Raw genomic sequence first — 19,434 nt, forward strand, 5'->3', positions numbered from 1 at the left:
ATATAAACTGATAATTGCTATTAAACCCATAGTGAATTTTTTGATATTTACACATTAGTCCGTTTATTGGTTTTGTCCCTCTGTACCTTCTTTAGTTCTCAGACCACTTTTCACCAGCAAACTCCCACCTCCGGCCAACACCTCACGCTATCACTACCTTCCCTCCGGCCATCAGATCTAGAGACGCACAACCCATACCCAAGTGGTATGGCTTCTGAGGTCGCACCAAAACCAGGTTGTTTTTTTTTCAACCTCGTTCCATGGTGGTTTCAGCGAACGCGACGGGAGATTCCGCGGCGGTGGCGCGGCGACTCAGTTTCGGTTGCCAGTGCTTGGGGTTAGACTGTGGCGGCGTGACTTTGAGGCCCGGTGGCACTGTAGATCCGGCTAAGGTAGGAGATGAGAAGTCTGAGAGTTAATGGTATTGGGGTTTTTGTTTGTGGTTGTTTTTGCGTGTTATACTGTGTTAAAATTGGAGATTTCATCTTTGTTTCATTTTATTTTGGTTTTAGATCTAATTTTCGTTTTTTTTTTAATTTCTAAATCATTGCAGGTGAAGATGTTAGAGATCAGAAAGAGAAGGAGATGAAAAACTAGTAAAGGAATGGGAATTGAAACAGTTAGAGAATTTGCAGAGGTTCGCCGGCGACCTATGGAAATTGCAAGAATGGGAGAAGATGGTCAGAGTAAAAGAATATAACCCCTTACCTAGATTGAATCTATGGGTTAATTTGCAATATTATCCATTCTAGAGAAACCTGCAGTACAATTTCAAAGCCCTTACCCAGTAATAGATCTAGACCATCCATTTTTATATTTATTTATCCAACGACTACTATTTAACTGCACCACGGTGGAGCAGTTTTCAACTGTCCCACCGAAGCCAAAACCAAATAGTACTTTGAGTCTCTGACATCCAAATTTAATGGATATTTAATTAAGAGATGTTTTAGGAGCGTTTTTTGTCGGCCGCTAATATCTGGAATTTAAAAAATTGTTATTAAAATGTATGTGGATTGAATGTCCAATGAAAACCGATGTATAATCACTCATTGAAAAAATATCTCCTTTAAATTTATATGAGGTGGTCTATTACTCTATTACGTGATACTAGGGGAATAACCTGCTTGGTTGCATGGCTCTGATGGAAACATGAGGGCCAATACTCTCGTGACAGAGCTACTATGAGCAATTTTGTCAGCCTTTCTTGGGTTAAAGGCATCCGCAAAATTTTGACAGAGAGCTTTTCCAAGATTACTATTAATTTGATCCATGTGTTGTTATTCTTCTAACTTGGAGGAAAACATCAAGTGCAAGCTGATTTATAACTGAGCTGTGCTATTTGGTACGAAGGACTTAGGCACGAGAGTGCACGAGCAGAAATTAAGTGGCGGTTTTAAACCGCCACTAACTTGCGGTGCTAGAAAAAAACCCAAATTTAATACAATTCTGGCGGTTTAAAACCGCCACTAACATGCGGTGCTAAAATAACCGCAAGCGTTACACATTTCTGGCGGTTTGAAACCGCCAGAAACTGCCTTGTGCGTGGTGCACGAGACCCCACCTCGTGTCACACAGCATTTTCCTTTATAACTAGTGAATTTAAATACAGTATGATCGAGTCAGGGGACACCACAGCAGTGGACAACACTCAGGTACTATTCAAGATAATTGAGTGGGTCGTTGGAGTAATCTTGCATATTGATTCTTGCGGGCTATGCAGGATACAAAATGAGATGCATGTACTCAACCTTCCATTGAAATATGCATTTGATTGTTAATTGGGCCAAGCCGATCAAATCAACCGGAGGAGGTGTTGATTGAGGAGGAAGCGGTGGAACTCTGAGCTGAGGAGAGAGGGAGGGTAGCATCTGGAAAGGGCGCGGAAGGAGACGTTGGGTCTGAGCACCGTCGATGAGTCCGGGTGGGGTCCTTGTAAAGGCACTCTGGTGCCTAAGCCAGTAGCTGAACCATTTAGGGAAACCTCGAAGTTAAGATGATAGATAACGTACCTGGTACCCTCAGGGCGAGGGCCTTATATACCTGCTCGTAGGGTTAGGGTAGCCCTTGGTGGTGCCATGCGTGCCTAAACTTCGGGTGCATTCCCGTCGTAGGGCTCCTCGTTAGTTAAGACTAAATCTCGAGCCTCGTTCCTAGCCTCTGTAATTACCCCGTAGGGTCAACGATGGGATGGGTGGGGTTAACCGGATCTTATCTCCAATGTGAGTTATCCCGGCTCAGCCATGCAACACTTGGGGTGCGGTCGGCCGAGTTGACCCGGTTTCGGTTCCTAAACCAAGAGTTAATTTAGCAGCGCCTCCACGCGATAATGAGCGCTGGATCCTATTCGCGTGGAGGTCCCCCTCTCTCCCATCTCCTTTTTGCAGATGATGTGCTCTTGTTTTGTAAGGCTACTTGTCCATGTCTCAAACACTGCTCTTTCTCTGCGTGATCTAATTGTTGATGGCGCTTGGAACTTGTCAGGTTTGTATACGATGCTTCCTTCCTCAATTGTGGAGGCGCTGCTAAGTTTGAGCCCATCCTTGGACGCGCATTTGTTGGATGCTTGGGTTTGGAGCCCTAATCGTGCCGGTGTGTATACTGCTGCCACGGCTTACCAATGGTTGCTGCAACAGCGAGGCTTGGTGGTGACTGGTGGGGATTGGCAGTGGCTTTGGAAGATTCGAGCATCGGAGAAGGTAAGGGTCTTGATTTGGTTCATCCTCCATGATGCGTTACAAGTTAATTCAGTGAGGTTTCGGTGTCATCTTGCTGCTTCTCCTCAATGCTCGCGCTGCTCCCACCCGGTAGAAGATGTGTTACATTGTCTTAGGGATTGCCTGCATTCTCATGAAATCTGGTTGCACTTGCAAGCTTTTGGGTGGCCGCAGTTTAATGTATCGGAGGTGGTGACTTGGATTCAATCTCAGGTTCGAGGTCCGCATTCTACCTTGTTTGTCTCGGCTTTGTGGGGCTTGTGGAGGTGCTGGAATGAGAGGGTGCTTGGGGAAGCTAAGTGGACGCTGCACTACACATACTCTTGGATCTGGAATGAGGAAAAGGAGTATGATCAATACCTAGCTAAGAGTCAAGAGAGGATTTTGGGACCTTTGCAGATTGATCGGTGGAAACCTCCTGCTTCTGCCTTTGTGTCTCTTACGATTGATGGTGCTTATGATCATACTCAGCGACGTATGGGTATGGGAGGTGTGGTGCGTGACCAACATGGAGTGTGGCAATTTGGATTTTGCGCTGGTATGCTTGAGGGTGATCCTTTAGCTGCCGAACTTAGTGCTCTTCGTCTGCAGGAGTGTGCTAGTATGTTTATGGACATTCATCTCTTGCTTGCTCGGCAGTGGGATATTAGGCTTCGTCACATTTCTCGGGAGGCCAATGGGCCGGCGGATTGCTTGACGGGTTATGGAGCTTCTCAACAGTGTGCTTTTACTTATTTTGATAACCCCTCGGACATTGTTGTCCCTCTTCTGTCCCAGGATGTTTTAACTTTGTAGTTGTATTTGTTTATTTTCCCCATTCACTAAAAAAAAGACTATAAGAAAATACTAGGCATAATATAAAAATGCATATAATTATAAAAACCATCATTGAAAGCTACTATCACACTTTTACTTAAAATGGGTGCATCAAAACTCACCCTTAAATATGCCTTAAATATGCCTGCTAAGTGCCTCTTATTGATTTCTTGTGTATTCTGTTATATAAATAATGAGTTTGTATAAATCAATGAGGTAAAATCACTATAGCTTAGATGGTTAGCTCAGTGATATTTTAACAAGTGTCTTAGGAAATTTCAGCTCATAATACATGTCAAAATATTATTGGAACATTTAAAGCGATTTTATCTCATATTTACTTTTTACTTTTGGTGATATGATTTAGACAACCCAAAATAATACAGGTGTATAATGATGAAAATTAACTATCCATTTGACATAGTGATGAAATATAGAAAGGTGTATGCAGCCTTCATATATTATGCACGCTTCCGTGTGAAATAATCAACTACAGAGGCACAGGGGAGAAAACATCTGGCTTAAACTTGCTTTTAACAACTCAATTTTACAAATGGAAAATTATGACAATATGGTTATAATTGGCATTACTTTTATTCCAATAGGAACCTTGAACATATAGGTCTTTTGAAGTGACCATGTGCTCATTGTTTATGTAGCCTTTTGCTCTTGAATAATTGAATTCATTTCTCGGTTGTTGTAACACCCTGAGAACATGATCAAACACTACTGCATACCGCAGGAACATCAACACCTTTATAAGTCTTGCAAACATAGTGTGTAAAATTTGCATAGTCCTGAAAAGTCAACACAGACAGTAGATTTAATTAGTATCTTCTTAATAATCTGGAAATCAAATTAGTAATGTTTGTCTGTGTGTGTGTGAATGAGAAAAGAGAAACAAGCAAGAGAAAAAGGACAACAAACTTGTTTAATAGGTTGATTGTTCACCAACACCCATGGCACAAATGAAGGAGGTGGGTTAAGCTGTGCAATTTCTTTGATATATTTTTTCCCAAGCTGCATATGAATTCAAATTCAATGTTAAAAAGAAGAATGAAACATCTATCATTTTGCGTACCACTCTATACTCATTATGAAGTACTAGTATAATTAACATCACTACACTATGTAATGATTTAATTAAACACAAAGTTTATATGTTTGGAAATTCAGTAGATTTTCACATTGGGGAGAGAAGTAGCTTTTGTAGGGGGAGAAGTGATTCTGGAAGGTTCAAACGTGAAACCAAACATGCTATTTAGTCATAGAATAAGAACATTGTTTTTCATGTCCTCTACTATATTATTCAAGTTAACCACTAAGTCCAAAAATGTGAAATATATAACAACCTCTGTTCCATTTCCGCTGTTTATAAGGCACTTCAAAATAGGCTCCTTGGACAAACCCAGAACCTCAAAACAGTTCGGCTCAATTGGCGGATTCTCAAAGCAAGAAATCAACCTATATTGTTGATCCTGCATCATAATTTGAATCAGATATCTAAGATCCATTATAGAATAGAAGAAATCATGATCTGTTTTGAAGGTATCCTAAAAAATAAAATTGAATAGTAATAGAAGATGATTATTGATTACCACTGTAGGAAAAGTATTGAGGGCACAGGCTTCATAAGAACTTCGCTCACATTCATCTGGCCCATTCTGTCAAGTTAATTAAGCATGAGACAAATGTAAAGATCATCATCATCAACATTCTCCAAATACAAATAAAAATTGAATACTAATAGTAGAAGACTGAAGAGAAGATTTGAACATTTACAAAAAGCAAAATGTAACACCTGACATGTAATGGAATTGGTGGTGCTATTGAAATGAGCATTGGCCCAAGGGACTAGTTGGAGATTGACAATTTTGATGAGACGGTTGTTGAAGATTTCACGCAGATTGTTGACAATGAAAGTAACACAAGGTTTGCTTAGACTTTCATAGTACACTGAAAGATTAACTTTCTGATAAGTAGCTGCAGGTAGTGGAGTCTTAGGCTTAGCACCATCAATGTGTGAACCTGAAGAGTAAGATAGAAGGACTAGTGCCGTTACAATGTTTGTTGCTAGTTTTGGAGGACCCATTTTTTATCCTGCAAAAGTGATGGGATATTAATTTGCTTGAATTGAAACTGAGTCTTTTATATATTGATCAGTACTAAACTATTCAGCAGCCAAGGAGAAGAAAATGGAATAGAAAATAAATATGAGAGAGAGAGGGATGGGGGGACCTAAAGCAATTTTCTTTATGTTATTAATTAGGGGATATAAATCAATCACTCTCCTTCAAAAAAATGTTAATTATCTAATTTAATTTTTTATCTATATTAAATAAGATTATGCAGGGGTGTTGACTCTTAGAGCAACTCCAACGCTGGTTTCTTAACCCAGCTGGAGTTGCTAAGATACGGTTTCTTATTTTTTTCAGCATTGGAGCTTGCTCAGTTGGCAGGTTCAGTTTCTTAGCTACAGTGCATGGTTGCTTCTGCAAGCAACTATGCTTTTTGGTTTCTTAAGTTAAAAAATGATATTTTCTCTCACCGAAACCCAACTGATTTCAGTGGGAAAACAACAGAATGGAAACTAAGGGATATATATCAATCTTTCTTTTCCTTTTTTGATATAATTTTCTTTTCCTCATTGTACCAAAAAGAAACTAAGGGATATATATCAATCTTTCTTCGATCACGAGGTGTGATATGGTAGTTGCTCACGTTATCTTTAATTATGAGATTGGGAAGAGTAAAAAATCAATCTAATTTCTATATAATTTACTTCAGAAGACAATAACTATTTAAGTTAAAAGAATTCAAAAAATTATATCATAAGTATGTAAAAATTTAAATATAAGAAGAGCAATGTTATGTGGTACAACAGATCTGGCACGAGAGGTGCACGAGACTCATTTAGTGGCGGTTTTGAACAGCCACAAAAGTACAACTGCCAAAAAAAAAGAACATGTACAGTTTCTGACGGTTTTAAACCGCCAGAAAATGCTTCGTGCGTGGTGCACGAGATCCCATGTCGTGCCCCACAGCATTTTCCATATAAGAATACGTACGTATATGCAATTTAAATGTTAAATATTAAATTTATTTTATGACAACATAATATGCATGCGGTGCCATGGGTATTTGGAGGACATTCAATTTAATCCACCAATTTCCTAATTTTGTTATAATTTAGAAAATATAAGTATAAGACATTATTTTAATTTTCTCCTACCATTTAGTGTGTTGATCGTAGAGTGAGCAATTATTTTTGCGGCTACCAGCAACAAGATACCTAGCTAAGACGGAAAAAAACACGTACATTATTTCCTTTATTTTATTTTCAAGTAAAATGGGAGGCATGATGAATCCCGAAAATATAACTCGATAATTAGGGATAGAACCCATTGTTGCAACTTGCAAATCTTAAAAATATTTCAAAAGCTTTTAAGACTTAATTGCGAGTTAGAATATTTACATATATACATACATGAAGGTGATCGGGTACCGAATGTTTATATACCACAAAAAATAAAACATGACTTCTAGTTTTGACTTGGTGTGAATTTTTAATTGTAGCAAGTCAAGTCTTCCTACCATTATTGTTTTCGTCTTAACCAAGGCATAAAAAATATATAATAATGATAGGGGACTTGAATTGCAATAATTAAAAAGTTGAGCGACTAAATCTGCTTCATAATTATTGGGAACAAATCTACTCCAATTTTAGTTTGAGTTTAATGGATATGCACTGTCAGTGTAAAACTGTTTTACACTGACAACCAATCACAACATGCCATATAAGTGAAATAATATCTTTCATCTTAAATTTTAATTAAAACAAGAATATATTTGCTGATGTGGCGGAATTCAATTGGGCGACTGTGTAAACAAAGTTTACACTGACAGTGTATACCCATTAAATTCTTTTAGTTTTTCAAGAATAACTTTCACAAATTGAAGTAATTTAATCACTGCAAACATTATTCCCATAAAAATACACTAATCAAAATATTAAATTTCTTGGTTCAATCTCTAGGGGTTGTGCATTGAGAATGATTTGCTGCGAGATGACATACTCACATAATATGATCTCCGATTAGTATTATTAATATTTTGTTGGATTATTGTTTAGAATTGAAATCACTTATATCGTTCTCAAATGATATGATAGCCTAAATGATAAGAGCTGGATGACATATGAGTTTGGAAGAAAAAAGTTCAGGGATCCATATGTAATTTATCTTCCGATAAAAAAATCACTTACATTAATTTAATTTGATTAGGTACCATATATATGTCGTCCCTCCAGTTGGCAGTTGCTATATGTATTCTTCTTGATTTTGTTTTGTATCACCATAGGGTGTATCTGCAATCCAGGTTTTCTAAATTTTGTAACTTTCCAAAGAAAAAAACGCGTTTTTCAATGTGAAAGCATGTATTTTGTTCTGTTTATCTTTAACAAGAGAGGGAACTTTAATATAAATAGAGCATGTTATAGCTATGGAAAACTCTTGACAGTATACACGTCTCTACCTATTTATTATTTATTACCTTTCATTTTCTAACAGCTAACATAACCTTATTTTACAGCCCTTTTTTAGTATTGCAGTATTAATTAACTTTGCATTCTTCTACAGAAAGGTAAGTTTGAAGATCTCAGAGGCATTTCTGGCTTTACATACTTTTATACCTTCCACCTATACCTCCTCCTCCCTCATATCTTGTGTCTCACCTCACCAATAACGTGGATATTGCTTTTGTCCTTAATTTATCTTTCTAAATGAAACTAAATAAAAAATTTCAATTTCATCTCTTTTGAACCTTCTATCCTGTTGATGATATTGATGGTTAAATATACGATAATAATGATGGTTGAACCCATCTGGGCACGATATTCAATCGACATACATGTTTAGCAATGGTTTTCAACCGCCGCTAAAGATGAAGTATAAAAAACACATTTAGCAGAAATTTTCGATCTGACTATCATAAAATTTTCATTTGAAGACACACATTAAGTTGTGGTAAAAAGAAACCACATAAACATGTTTTATTTTTGCACTTCACCCAAACAATGGTTTAAAACTGTAGTTAAATGTGTTTTTTTAATGGGCATTCCATGTTAAAAGAATCTTGCCATTGTAATGTGCTCCTTGAATTGCTGACTTCTAAAGAAACTAGTTTTGTTTTTGGAAAACTTTTGCATGTTGTTTGGTGAGGGAGGGTTATAATGTTGTTTCTCTTACAACCAATAAATGAATGCCTAGTGGATGTTTGCGCCATGTCATTTAAACTTCTAAAATTTTTAAATTGGTCCTCAAACTATTTATATTATAAATTTTACAATATAACAAAAATACATTTATGTTTTCATAAATTTTTTTCTGGTTGGCAAATTGATTTTACCTATATTAAAATTAACTTAAACATTTCATGTCTGATTTTCCCAAAATCTCTTAATCTGCTTCTATCGTCACTCCTCCTTCTCCGTGCTTTTACCCAAAAATCAAAATGAAATGTATATAGTATATAGCTGAGAGAGTTGAACTTTCATGGTTAAAACAACCTGGTTATTAGAAACTGGTTTGTAATACATTTAGTGTTCAGTTGTTTCCTCAGTAGACCTGCAAAAAGCACAAACAACATTCACCCCTCTTCCACATTTGTCCTCCACTTTCCCCATCATCCATCTCCCTCACGTTCATCCCAAAAACCCAGATAGAGCCCTTGCTGCAGCCTTGCACCATTGAGATCCCCGCCGAAAAAAAACGCACACGAACCTAGATCCCAAACCACCGGAAAAACGAACCCAGGTCCTTGCATCAAAACCAAGTCAATCTGCAGAGATTCGTCTGTTTTTTGGGCTCGAAGATCTTGGATCTGGACTTTCTTGCTTGCTTCGATCTTCATCTCCGGTTTGTTCTTGATGATGGTGGCTCGAAGAAGAAGAAGACATGGATTTTTAATAGTTTTCATTCCCATTTCTTCAACCTGGGTTTTGTTTTTTTGGGAACAATAAAGACTGAGGTTGAGTGGCTCTGGTTTTGGAGGAAGGGAGGGACTGAGGGAATTTCTCGGCGGCGGCACTGATATTTACCGACGATGAGGGGCGGCACAAGAAGAAGATGAACAAGGGTTATGATATTTACCAGAACTTATCACCAAATGAATTTATCATCATAATATCAAATTGACAGATTATGTTTGAGTTTTGTAAATTGTAAAATAAAAAAAATAATTTAAATGATTGCTGGAATAAAATGCGAAACTGTAGAAATATAGGATTACAATTCGAAATTTAAAACTTATAAGGAAAACACATGACATGGCTATGACATGGAAATAACAGTACACTAGGCATCATTGTATTGGCTAATAAAAGGGGGGCATATGGCTGTTGTTTAAAACACAACCAGCATTTTTATGTTTGTCTTTGTTTTTCTTCTAGGATTGGACTTTTTGAACATGGCTAATAAAATAGTTATGCTTTAGCTTTCAATTATATATACTTTACCTTCCCGTCAAAAAAATTATACTTTACCTTAGTTAGCTAATAAGATATTTTTCTAAAATGTGTGTATAATTTATTGATTTTTATTTTATCATAATTTTTTAAGTAGTCAACCCTTAAGATGTAAATTTGGTTCAATTTTTGCTTTCAAAAAAAAAAGAATTGGTTAAATTTTTTAACACAAATATAAAAAATGGGTCAGTCCAACCCAACTCATGTTTTGGTGTGTTAATAATAGACTTCACCCGCCCCATCGGTCTATATTGTCATCCCTAAATATTCCAACTCACTTTTCTTATTGGAGGAGAAAATCAACAAGTTCAATCATGATTACACTTCCACATTTCTAGGCAAGTCACACACATTGCAATATTAGATTAGCCAGCAGCTTGAAGTTTGTTTTCATACAGCAGCCACATAAGTCATACCAAAATTATATTCCAACTTCATTTTCAAGGGGATTTACTCCTAAGTCTTGTGATTAATGGTAAGGTCACATTTCTTGCTTCATTTGCATAGCAAGCAGGTTGAGAGGAATTGATTTTCTCATTTGAGTCAGAGGTTCTTGTTGAAAGTGATGTACAAGCATCTGGTTTCGAATGGCTCTTGTATGCCCTGCAAATATATGTCACAAAATTTTCGTAGTCCTGCAACCACAAGAAAAGGACCAAGAGGTTAAGGGACTGAGTGTGGCCAAGACTTTAGAATCTTTAAAGATCAATATCACAGACCTCTTGGAGTGCTTGGTTGTTGACAACCACCCATGGAACAAATCTGAGGGGAGGGTTCAGCTGAGCAGTTTCCGTAGCATACTTTAGTTCAATCTGATTGTTAAACATAAATATTAGCCGCAAAGGGCTTAAGCTGGAAACAACAGAGGCAAATGCAATTGATATTTAACAGGATTGGCCCTAGCATAATGCAGGACAAGTCCAGTTTATGCTCTCAAAATTAAATATTCAAAGTATGGCTCTGTATTTGGTGCGGTCAACTACACTGCTAGCTAGCACAAACTCAAGTAGTTCGATTAAGACTCATGATTGATGTTTCTAATGAGTTTGTGTTCAATTTAACAAAATCAAATATGAGTCGTATGATCTTAACTCGATAGCTCATGTTGAATGATTGAACTAACTGGTAAAAAGTGTGTTTTCTTTATGTGTGTTGCCCTAAGTTTATTCATCGGCCGACGCCGATAGACTAATTGTTTTGAGCTATAAAGATCACTGAAGTGAGTTTTGACTCTTTCAACAAATTATTTTTCATACACACGACCAATTTTCGAATCCTTATTAGCATGCTTATGAGAACCAACTATCTACCAAGTGTGTTAAAATTTGTTGGTATTAACGTGGTGTTTCGAGTGATTTTTACTTAATTATTTAATCCGGAACACTCATATTAAACCCAACTATCATGATATATCCATACGTTCTCACATAATGAAACTGTTGTGTCTTATGAGAATAATATTTTTATTTAAGAATTTAATCATGAATAATAAAGATTAAGAGTTATTTAGTGTTCACGTGACCATAAAACGCTACTGAAATCTTTGAAAGCAAGAAGAAGAAAAAAAGAGGAAAAAAACTGACATTTTTTCCCTTGCCACTTCTATAGCAGTCAACAGGTAATGTGCCCAATCCAGTCATGTGGAAGCAATTCATCCATTCATTATGCCTCCCCTCTAAGGTGAGACGCTCCAAGCAGTGTACAAATCTGAAATGCTTTTCCTGCATCATCAGAACTATATATTAGTGCAATAAAGTATTCTGCTATAATGACAGCAATTGATTATCTAGCAACATAATCAAATTATCATAGTGAAATTAGCTTGTAAAAGTGCAAAACTACTAAGAAATCCACATTTACAAGGCGTTTAAATACTAAAAAATGTGTACGGTAACAACAAAAAGTACTATGGTGAATTGTTTTGTCGGAATTCTACCACATCAGGATATATTGTAATTGCGCAGGCCTCGATCGTGTTTATGAAGCATTCATCATCTCCATGCTGCAATTATTCCAAATAAAAATTATGATACTGAAAAAATTATAAAATATAAATTAAAAAGAAAAAGAGTAATGGTAGTTATTACGGGAGAAATAATGCAAGAAACACAAGAATCATGTTTGCCTCCAATTAAAATATGCCTTTGACAGAAAGAAAAAAAAACAGATTCGGGAGATTTTAACCAATCAACATACTTCGTTTGGTTTCGTTGAGTGTTGAGTTATCATTCGTGACATTCAGCATTTTCTAAAAGGGAAGTGACTCTCAATAGAAAACATACATAGCGCATACATTTCATATGGTATTAAGGAAACAACATCATATCCAAATATAAAAAAAGTTATACCTTGTTTTTTTCTTGGTCTCAAGAGACAAATGAGGTTATTTTTTGTCAAAAATTTAATAAAGTTAATTAGATTTTTGGTCGAAGAACAAACTTCATTATAAAAGCCCAGTTGATAAATGTCATTCATAGGAATGAGCCTAAACTTTGGACCAAGAAAAAAAAAAGAAATAGCCCATACTGTTGACTCATAAAAAAAAAGTGACCCTGGACTCAATTTGTATAGTAAACCGAAAAGAGTTTGACAAAATAAGAGTTACTGAAGTTGTAACTACTCTGGCCTTGAGGAACCATGAGAAAAAGTATCACAAGTAATTTTGGCAACAAAATTGTGACATGCTATAACTTTTTTTATCTTAACCTTAAATACTGATCAATAGGCATGGTTGGTTGTTGGAGATTTCAGTTGGGGTAATGAATCAACTGACAACAACAGAGACAATAATTTATTAGGGTCACAGTACCTAAATTATGAGTTACTGATCCCTGAAAATGACTCATTACAATTACAACCTACACTCATTCCTTTTTTTTTTTTAAATGTACACTCATTCCTAATCCACCTTATAAAATAAATAATTGAGATTTACATAATTTGTTACAAATGTGAGTATATATCATTTTTTCCGATGAATACAACTCTCCACTTTCCATCATAAATGACTCCTATCAATCCCATCAAACTAATTGGTTTCATGAAGAAACAATAATGATTCATGTACAACTAAAACAACCACAAATTACAGGTGTTGACTGTCTCCCACTATTCCATGGTACATGAGTCGGTGTTGACCAAGAAATTCAAGAATAAAATACATAAACAACAAGGTGAAGAAGATGGAAAACGGAAGAGAAGTAATCAATTACCTGACAAACCACAGTGCCATCATGTGCAATCCAAGCGTTGCCCCAAGGAACCATTCTGAGATTTACACTTGAAATGAGACCCGTTTGGAAGAGCCTCACAAGATTGTTCACTATGAAATCAGCACAGTAGGGGCATAAACTTTCGTAGTAGAGTGACATGGTTACCTTGTTTTCATGAGAGGAGGAAGAGGAGGAAGAAGAAGAAGAAGGTGCTACCAGGAGCAAGAGAAAGAGCAAAAGTGGAAGAAGGAGGAAACAGAAGAAGAATGAGCGAGGAGGAAAAGAATGAAGGAAAGGAGGCATTTTCATCTCTGGCTTTTGGAAATATGGAGGAGAAGAATCACTATTTGATACTAGTTGTAGGATATATAGGAATCACTGTGGAAGGAAAGTATCTTCCAACTTATTGTCTCTGCTATACGCACAAAGTGCACATGTCACTTTTCATTTAGAGTGAGGAAAATAATATATTACTTACACCCATCAACATGCTCTTTAGCGTCAAAATTTAGCGTTAGTTTAACATTAATTAGTGTTGTTAGCCAACGTAAAGCGTCAAAATTTAATTTTTCGCCACTCAATTTTTTGTCACTCAATAAAATCATCAACCAATGACATTGTTGGCTCAGCCAAAGTCAATTTGAAATGGATTTAGCCTATTTTTTTCTCATGCTCTAGTGTCAACATGATCGATGCTAATGTTTGATGAGTACTATACACTGATGCAAAATTTAATGAATATTAAGTAGTGTTCGTCATTATAATGCATAAAGTCTCTCTATCTGAAAGACCCTCCTCCCTCTACCTTGTAATGTCGCCTCGTATCGTCCCTGCCTCTGCTACCTCCCCTCCTAACTCTGCACCCACTCTCTCACTCTTCCCCTCTGAAAACATTTCCCTCCTCCCTCTTCCCCCATGTCGCCTATTACACCACCGCCCGCTGGCCCTCTCCAGCGTCTCGTGACTACCAAGGACATTAAGCACATTACAAATCGATGTCCCTTCCCTGACACATGAGTTGGAGACCTTCTCATTCGACGTCTCAAGGTTTAAGACATGACACGAAGACACTTAACGACTACGAGGGTAGTTAACACAACATATCAGATTGTTAGTAGACCAAAATTGACTCAATGACTAACTCGACTGCATTTTACTCATTCAATGGCTTATGAACCTATTCCCCTTTTTCCATGGACAAGCATGTGAATGACCAAATTACCTATTTACTCGTTTTCTGTATATTATTTATTTTCTCTTTATTTCATTTCACTTTTCTTCCTCTCACATACTTTCTAATCTAAACATTTCTTCTTCACACTGTTGTTTTCAATTTCCACTCTCAACCTATCCATCAATGGCTTCCATCAACTTCAACCCATTCGGAGGGAACTGGAACTGGTTCTCAAAACCCTCAAACCCTCTTCCTCCTCTCAACACCCTCCTCACCTTCTCCGACAACCACCACCACTCCCCCAACTTCGCCGCCATCAACCTCTTCCGTCGAAACCCCAAGAAAAAACCCGACAACGACAACGAACCCGGTCCCTACACCCGCATGGCGCACCAATTCTTCTGGGAATGCGAGAATCTCCCCGACCACCGGCACACTCCAGAGGTCGAGAAGATTCTCAACGACGACCCCGTTTTCGAGAAGAAGGAGAATCCTACAGAGGAGGAAATCAAGGAGAACATGGAGATGTTGGAGAAGATTAAGAGCAGCCCCGTGATGCAGTTTTTGGTTAGAGCGGAAGAGATTGCGGATAAGATGAATGAGATGGAGCTGAAGGAGAATGAGAACCCGTATCATAAGGAGGATAGGGAGCTTTGGAAGGCGTTGCCGAATGTTATCGGGCTCGACGGGAGGCCGATGCCCCGGAAGGCGTTGAAGACTAGGCAGGAGGCTCATGATAAGTTTTGGGATTTTGCAAGGCAGTTCTTTTTTGGGCTTTGGGGGTTTAGGCAGAGGCCTTACCCTCCTTGTAAGCCTAATGATGCTGCTCAGGCTATTGGGTATAAGAACCTTGAGAAGCGGTACTATGATTGTAAGTTGATATCTGTTTCCATGTTTTGTGCTTCAGTGTGTAATGTGTTGGAATGATGTTCTAGTGTGATAGATTAGTAGGATTTATGACCTGTTTGGGTAAACAACTTACTTAAAGGCTTAAGCGCGCTAATTTAAGAAAATTATTGAAATAAGCTGAAAATGGGTTATAAGTAAGCTGTAAGCATAAACTAATCTGAATAGCTTATGAAAATAAGCTCAGATTAGCTTATAGGTAGGCCATAAGCTATTTACATAAGCTTTGTCAAACACTTGGATAAGCGCTTATGTTATAAGTTAAGCTCAAATAAGCTGTTTTAAATGGGGCCTTATATAATGATAATGTTGCCAATAAGTGTTGGGCTTAGTTGGCAGGATGCTAGGATTGAACAGCATTGACAGAGATGGTGTTGGGTAGGTCTTTGGTTTGATTCCTGTTGGCGAAATGTGTGCATGAAAATGTGGATGAGTTTAATTAGTATACCCTAACAATGTGAATGGTTTTACACATACGTCTAATTACATCTCACCATATTACCTTTTTATCTTTAATTTTGATTAATTATTTATGATGTGGTAATATGATGAAGCCTTATAATCAACGGATTCAAGTTGTACATGCTTGATTCCGCGTATGCAAGGTCTTGGGTTCGAGTCTTGTGTGTATGGAAAAGAACCCTCACTAGGAGAGGTCTGGCCAAGATGTGGATGTTCCCAGCTCTAACAAGATTGTCTCCTGTGGAGGACACTTTTGAATGTGTGGAGGACACTTTCGTGTCTGGCTAAATAGAAAATGTGATGAAACCTAGTTGAATGCCTGTGAAAAACCCGATTTACCCTATCATTGTATAGTTATTAAACTCAATGTATATATTGAAATAATTGAGGTACTTTGCCCATGGGTTTTGGGTTAATTAATTGGTAGGCGTGAAAGCCTTCACAGCAAGGTCTTGCTTGGGTTTCATTCCTGTTGGTGATCCCTCACTGGTAGGGAATCACTAATTATGGTGCACCCTGTCTTTGTTGTGGAACAACCTATCCACCTCTCAAGATTTTAATTTTGCCAATAAAAAAGAAAAGAAGTATTTAGGATTATTTAGAATGGACAGTGGTGCATTGTTTGTTGAATGTTTTGTGATAAAATATTGAGCATTAAATGCGACTGTTCCATGTGTCTTCTCATCTTTTGTGCTGGCTGTTTGTTGTACTTGTATGATATTGATTTCATTTTCCATTGGATTTAGTTATCATGAGGAGTGGTGGATTTTACTATAAGGATCGTCTGGGTCGAACACGAGGACCGTGTGAGTTGATTCAACTTAAAACTGCATGGGGTGCTGGGATTATTGATAAGAATACTTTCATTTGGGGTGAGGATATGGATGAATGGGCACCCATTCACATGATTTACGGAATGGAGCGTGCAGTTGCTACCTGGGAAGGTCTGTTAAATTCACTCATTTTTTTCCTTTATATATGTATATTCTTCGATAGTTATTGTTTAGATTTGAGCTCATTATTTTTAGTTATACAACTGTTTTTGGGGGCATGCTAAGGCACGTCATTCTTTGTGATGATTGATGATCCTGCAAAATAAAGCTTTTGAACTTGTGTCTTTCGATGGGTTGGAGCTTAGAAGAAGCTGGAGGAGAAAGATGTCAAATTGATGAACAAGTTACAATCTTTTGTAACAATATGATACTTTGTACGGGCGTATAGATGATTCATGCTATCTCTCTGTACTTCATGCCCTAGAAAAAATCATGAGATGGGAGGAACTGGTCTTAAAAGTTTTCCAAATTTTGTGGTCTTATCCTCTCTCAATTGTCAGAGGGAGAATAGAAGGCTATCCAAAAGTGGTTTTGAAACATGTTCTGTTGCAAGTTTCTTAAAATGGAATAAAAAACAGAAGTTAAAACCAGTTTTCAATAAAAATCTTGATAGTGGTTCCTTTAGTTCTTTCAAGAAAAAATGGTAGAATTAAAATAATGTTAAATGCTGCTCTATTATATCTTCTTCCTTAGGGGCATCGTGTTTGTCAGAGGGGTTCGTACCACTATTTCAAACTTCAAATAGAACAATGTATTAAAGTATATTCACATGCACAAGTTTTCCAAATCTTCTCAAATGGATCTGAATGAAATTTTTTCTGTATTGAAGAAAACAGATATTAAGCTAACCTGGCAAACTCTGAAGCTTTCACATCTCATAAAAACTGATTCTTGGTTTGGCAAATTTTCAGTTCGATTTGCTGCTTCAGCAACAGCTTTCCTTCACAAACTACAAAGAGGTATACCACCCTGGGTTCCTCTTAAGGGTTTTGAGGAGAAGACATATGAGCAGCTTCAAGAAGAGGCCATAGAAAGCAAGAGACGTGATTTAGCAGTATTGGAAGCTAATGATGGTGTTTGGCCTGGAGTTAGAATTCCAAGTCATGCGCTATTTCTTTGGGCTAGCGGCTCTGAACTGACCACTATTTTGGAACAGGATCACATGCCCAACAAATACATTCCCAAAGATATGAGGTATGTATATGCGGCGAATGACTGTATGTTGTAAATATAAAATTTCTGTTTTTTTTTTCCTTTCTTCCATTTTTACATTCAGAATTAGAGAATTTAACTAGGTTTATGTCAATAATAGCTGGAAATAGCATTGAACTGTGATTGTTATACTCAATCTATTATCGTTTAACTCTTGCCTTCCCTGCTGGCTGTGTGAGGTAGACGGAAGCTGGCTGACCTTATTCCAGGGTTGAGGCCGTGGGAAGTTCTGAGCATAGAACAAGCAATGGATCGAATAACATTTAATGGTGAATGGTACCGTGAACCACTTGGGTCATTCAGCACCGGGCCACCATACATCAGGCACTGGAATAATGACGTTATGGTATGTGTTTTCATCAAAGCACTTGGATTCAAATATTGCATATTTGGAGGTTCTTTTCTCCGTTTCTTCTATAGGATGCAGTATTCTAGTTTATTACCTGCCTTACCAATTGCAACTTTTCTGTTTCATATCTTGGTAAAGGACAGATGTATGTTTGTATAAATATAACTTTTCTTTCCCTTGTCATCATTACTAGGAAAGTTTTACTTTTTATCTACTGGCTTGCGGCCATAACGCCAGCTTCTTTCTCCTTAATCAAATATCTGAACAATAGGATGTTAGCTGTTAACATTAGGATGCATGCCATTCTCTAGAAATCCTTCCTTCCTCAACAAGACCTCAAACATGATGCATTACAGTTTCTTTATTGGTTTCCTTTTTATGTTAACTAATAGCGATTCTGATGATGCATTTATGCATGAGATTTTAGCAAATCCCCAGAACACACTGCTATACTTTCGAGTAGCTGTGCAGTGCTTATTTTTGTCGTAAATTGCTTTTCTGTCAAACACGAGGTTTTATTTGCTTTGATTATTTGCAGAGGACGTTTAAGCTATTTGAAGACCTAAACAATGAGTTGTATGAAAAAATGGAGAAGACACTTCCTGGCTTTGACAAAATTGTGAACAAGATCCAGCATGATTTTTATACCAGAATTGAGAAACTTACGCAGAAGAAAAATGCAGAGAAAAGAGAGGCCCGCAAGAAAGCTGGGTTGCCCGAGTACGAATGGCACGAAAAATCCCCTTATGAAAAATCCCCTTAGTGTCATTTCTTACATGATTTCTGCAGATCAGATGGTAAGACCTTATTGTGTTTGAGTAGTTGATTTTTATTTAATGTAATTACTTTGAATTGACCAATGTATCATCGTTGCCAAAAACAATTTATTTACCCACTTACTGGCTAAAATGTTGAAAATTGAATTGTTGCAAGTTAAAGTTTCCACCAGTTATTTGAGGTGTGACTGACATAAGATGTTACTGCTATATAAACATGCTAATTTGGTATATTGACATGAGGGCATGCATTTGGCGAAGCGTGGTTGTATTTCATAAGTTATGTGTACCTGGTTAGTTCTATTATAAAGTACATTACATTTTGCTTCATGTAAAAATATGAATCTTTTGTTTCAAGCTTGGTTTGTTTCTACAGTGTAAGAAACACTTCGAATCGGTCGAAGAGAGAAACATTTGCTCAGAAAAGAAGTGCATTAGCCTGCTTAAAATGAAT

General features: G+C 37.1%; 4 protein-coding genes across 4 annotated transcripts; 2 read left to right on the plus strand and 2 right to left on the minus strand.

Moving 5' to 3' along the window:
* The first annotated feature begins 2,390 nt into the window (after window positions 1-2,390).
* Window positions 2,391-3,512, plus strand: LOC130743901 (uncharacterized). The gene has a single exon (XM_057596119.1). It carries the CDS (start codon window positions 2,391-2,393, stop codon window positions 3,510-3,512), a length of 1,122 nt encoding a protein of 373 aa, XP_057452102.1.
* Window positions 3,513-3,942: 430 nt separating this feature from the next.
* Window positions 3,943-5,714, minus strand: LOC130748701 (gamma-interferon-responsive lysosomal thiol protein-like). Its single transcript, XM_057601944.1, has 5 exons — window positions 5,335-5,714; window positions 5,132-5,197; window positions 4,886-5,011; window positions 4,461-4,553; window positions 3,943-4,330 (listed from the first exon to the last, which is right to left on the minus strand). The coding sequence occupies exons 1-5, from the start codon at window positions 5,623-5,625 to the stop codon at window positions 4,253-4,255; spliced, it is 654 nt and encodes a 217-aa protein (XP_057457927.1). The 5' UTR covers window positions 5,626-5,714; the 3' UTR covers window positions 3,943-4,252.
* A 4,607-nt stretch (window positions 5,715-10,321) lies between these two features.
* On the minus strand, window positions 10,322-13,681 carry LOC130748229 (gamma-interferon-responsive lysosomal thiol protein-like). Its single transcript, XM_057601407.1, has 5 exons — window positions 13,269-13,681; window positions 11,993-12,058; window positions 11,640-11,777; window positions 10,776-10,868; window positions 10,322-10,691 (listed from the first exon to the last, which is right to left on the minus strand). Exons 1-5 carry the CDS (start codon window positions 13,575-13,577, stop codon window positions 10,497-10,499), a joined length of 801 nt encoding a protein of 266 aa, XP_057457390.1. The 5' UTR covers window positions 13,578-13,681; the 3' UTR covers window positions 10,322-10,496.
* An 861-nt stretch (window positions 13,682-14,542) lies between these two features.
* LOC130748917 (protein TIC 56, chloroplastic) lies at window positions 14,543-19,213 on the plus strand. Its single transcript, XM_057602166.1, has 5 exons — window positions 14,543-15,313; window positions 16,557-16,754; window positions 17,555-17,837; window positions 18,039-18,201; window positions 18,743-19,213. Exons 1-5 carry the CDS (start codon window positions 14,626-14,628, stop codon window positions 18,965-18,967), a joined length of 1,557 nt encoding a protein of 518 aa, XP_057458149.1. The 5' UTR covers window positions 14,543-14,625; the 3' UTR covers window positions 18,968-19,213.
* The last annotated feature ends 221 nt before the right edge of the window (window positions 19,214-19,434 follow it).

The sequence above is a fragment of the Lotus japonicus genome, chromosome 3 (genome assembly GCF_012489685.1).
Source record: "Lotus japonicus ecotype B-129 chromosome 3, LjGifu_v1.2".
Taxonomy (NCBI): domain Eukaryota; kingdom Viridiplantae; phylum Streptophyta; class Magnoliopsida; order Fabales; family Fabaceae; genus Lotus; species Lotus japonicus.

Coding starts and splice junctions, on each gene's coding strand:
- LOC130743901 (XM_057596119.1), top strand. CDS start 2,391: ATGTGCTCTTGTTTTGTAAGGCTACTTGTCCATGTCTCAAACACTGCT.
- LOC130748701 (XM_057601944.1), bottom strand. CDS start 5,625: ATGGGTCCTCCAAAACTAGCAACAAACATTGTAACGGCACTAGTCCTT. Junction 5,198..5,334: donor CCAATTCCATTACATGTCAG/GTGTTACATTTT, acceptor TTAACTTGACAG/AATGGGCCAGATGAATGTGA. Junction 5,012..5,131: donor TCAATACTTTTCCTACAGTG/GTAATCAATAAT, acceptor ATTATGATGCAG/GATCAACAATATAGGTTGAT.
- LOC130748229 (XM_057601407.1), bottom strand. CDS start 13,577: ATGAAAATGCCTCCTTTCCTTCATTCTTTTCCTCCTCGCTCATTCTTC. Junction 12,059..13,268: donor ATGGCACTGTGGTTTGTCAG/GTAATTGATTAC, acceptor GAATAATTGCAG/CATGGAGATGATGAATGCTT. Junction 11,778..11,992: donor TTACAATATATCCTGATGTG/GTAGAATTCCGA, acceptor CTGATGATGCAG/GAAAAGCATTTCAGATTTGT.
- LOC130748917 (XM_057602166.1), top strand. CDS start 14,626: ATGGCTTCCATCAACTTCAACCCATTCGGAGGGAACTGGAACTGGTTC. Junction 16,755..17,554: donor TGCAGTTGCTACCTGGGAAG/GTCTGTTAAATT, acceptor GCAAATTTTCAG/TTCGATTTGCTGCTTCAGCA. Junction 18,202..18,742: donor ACTGGAATAATGACGTTATG/GTATGTGTTTTC, acceptor GATTATTTGCAG/AGGACGTTTAAGCTATTTGA.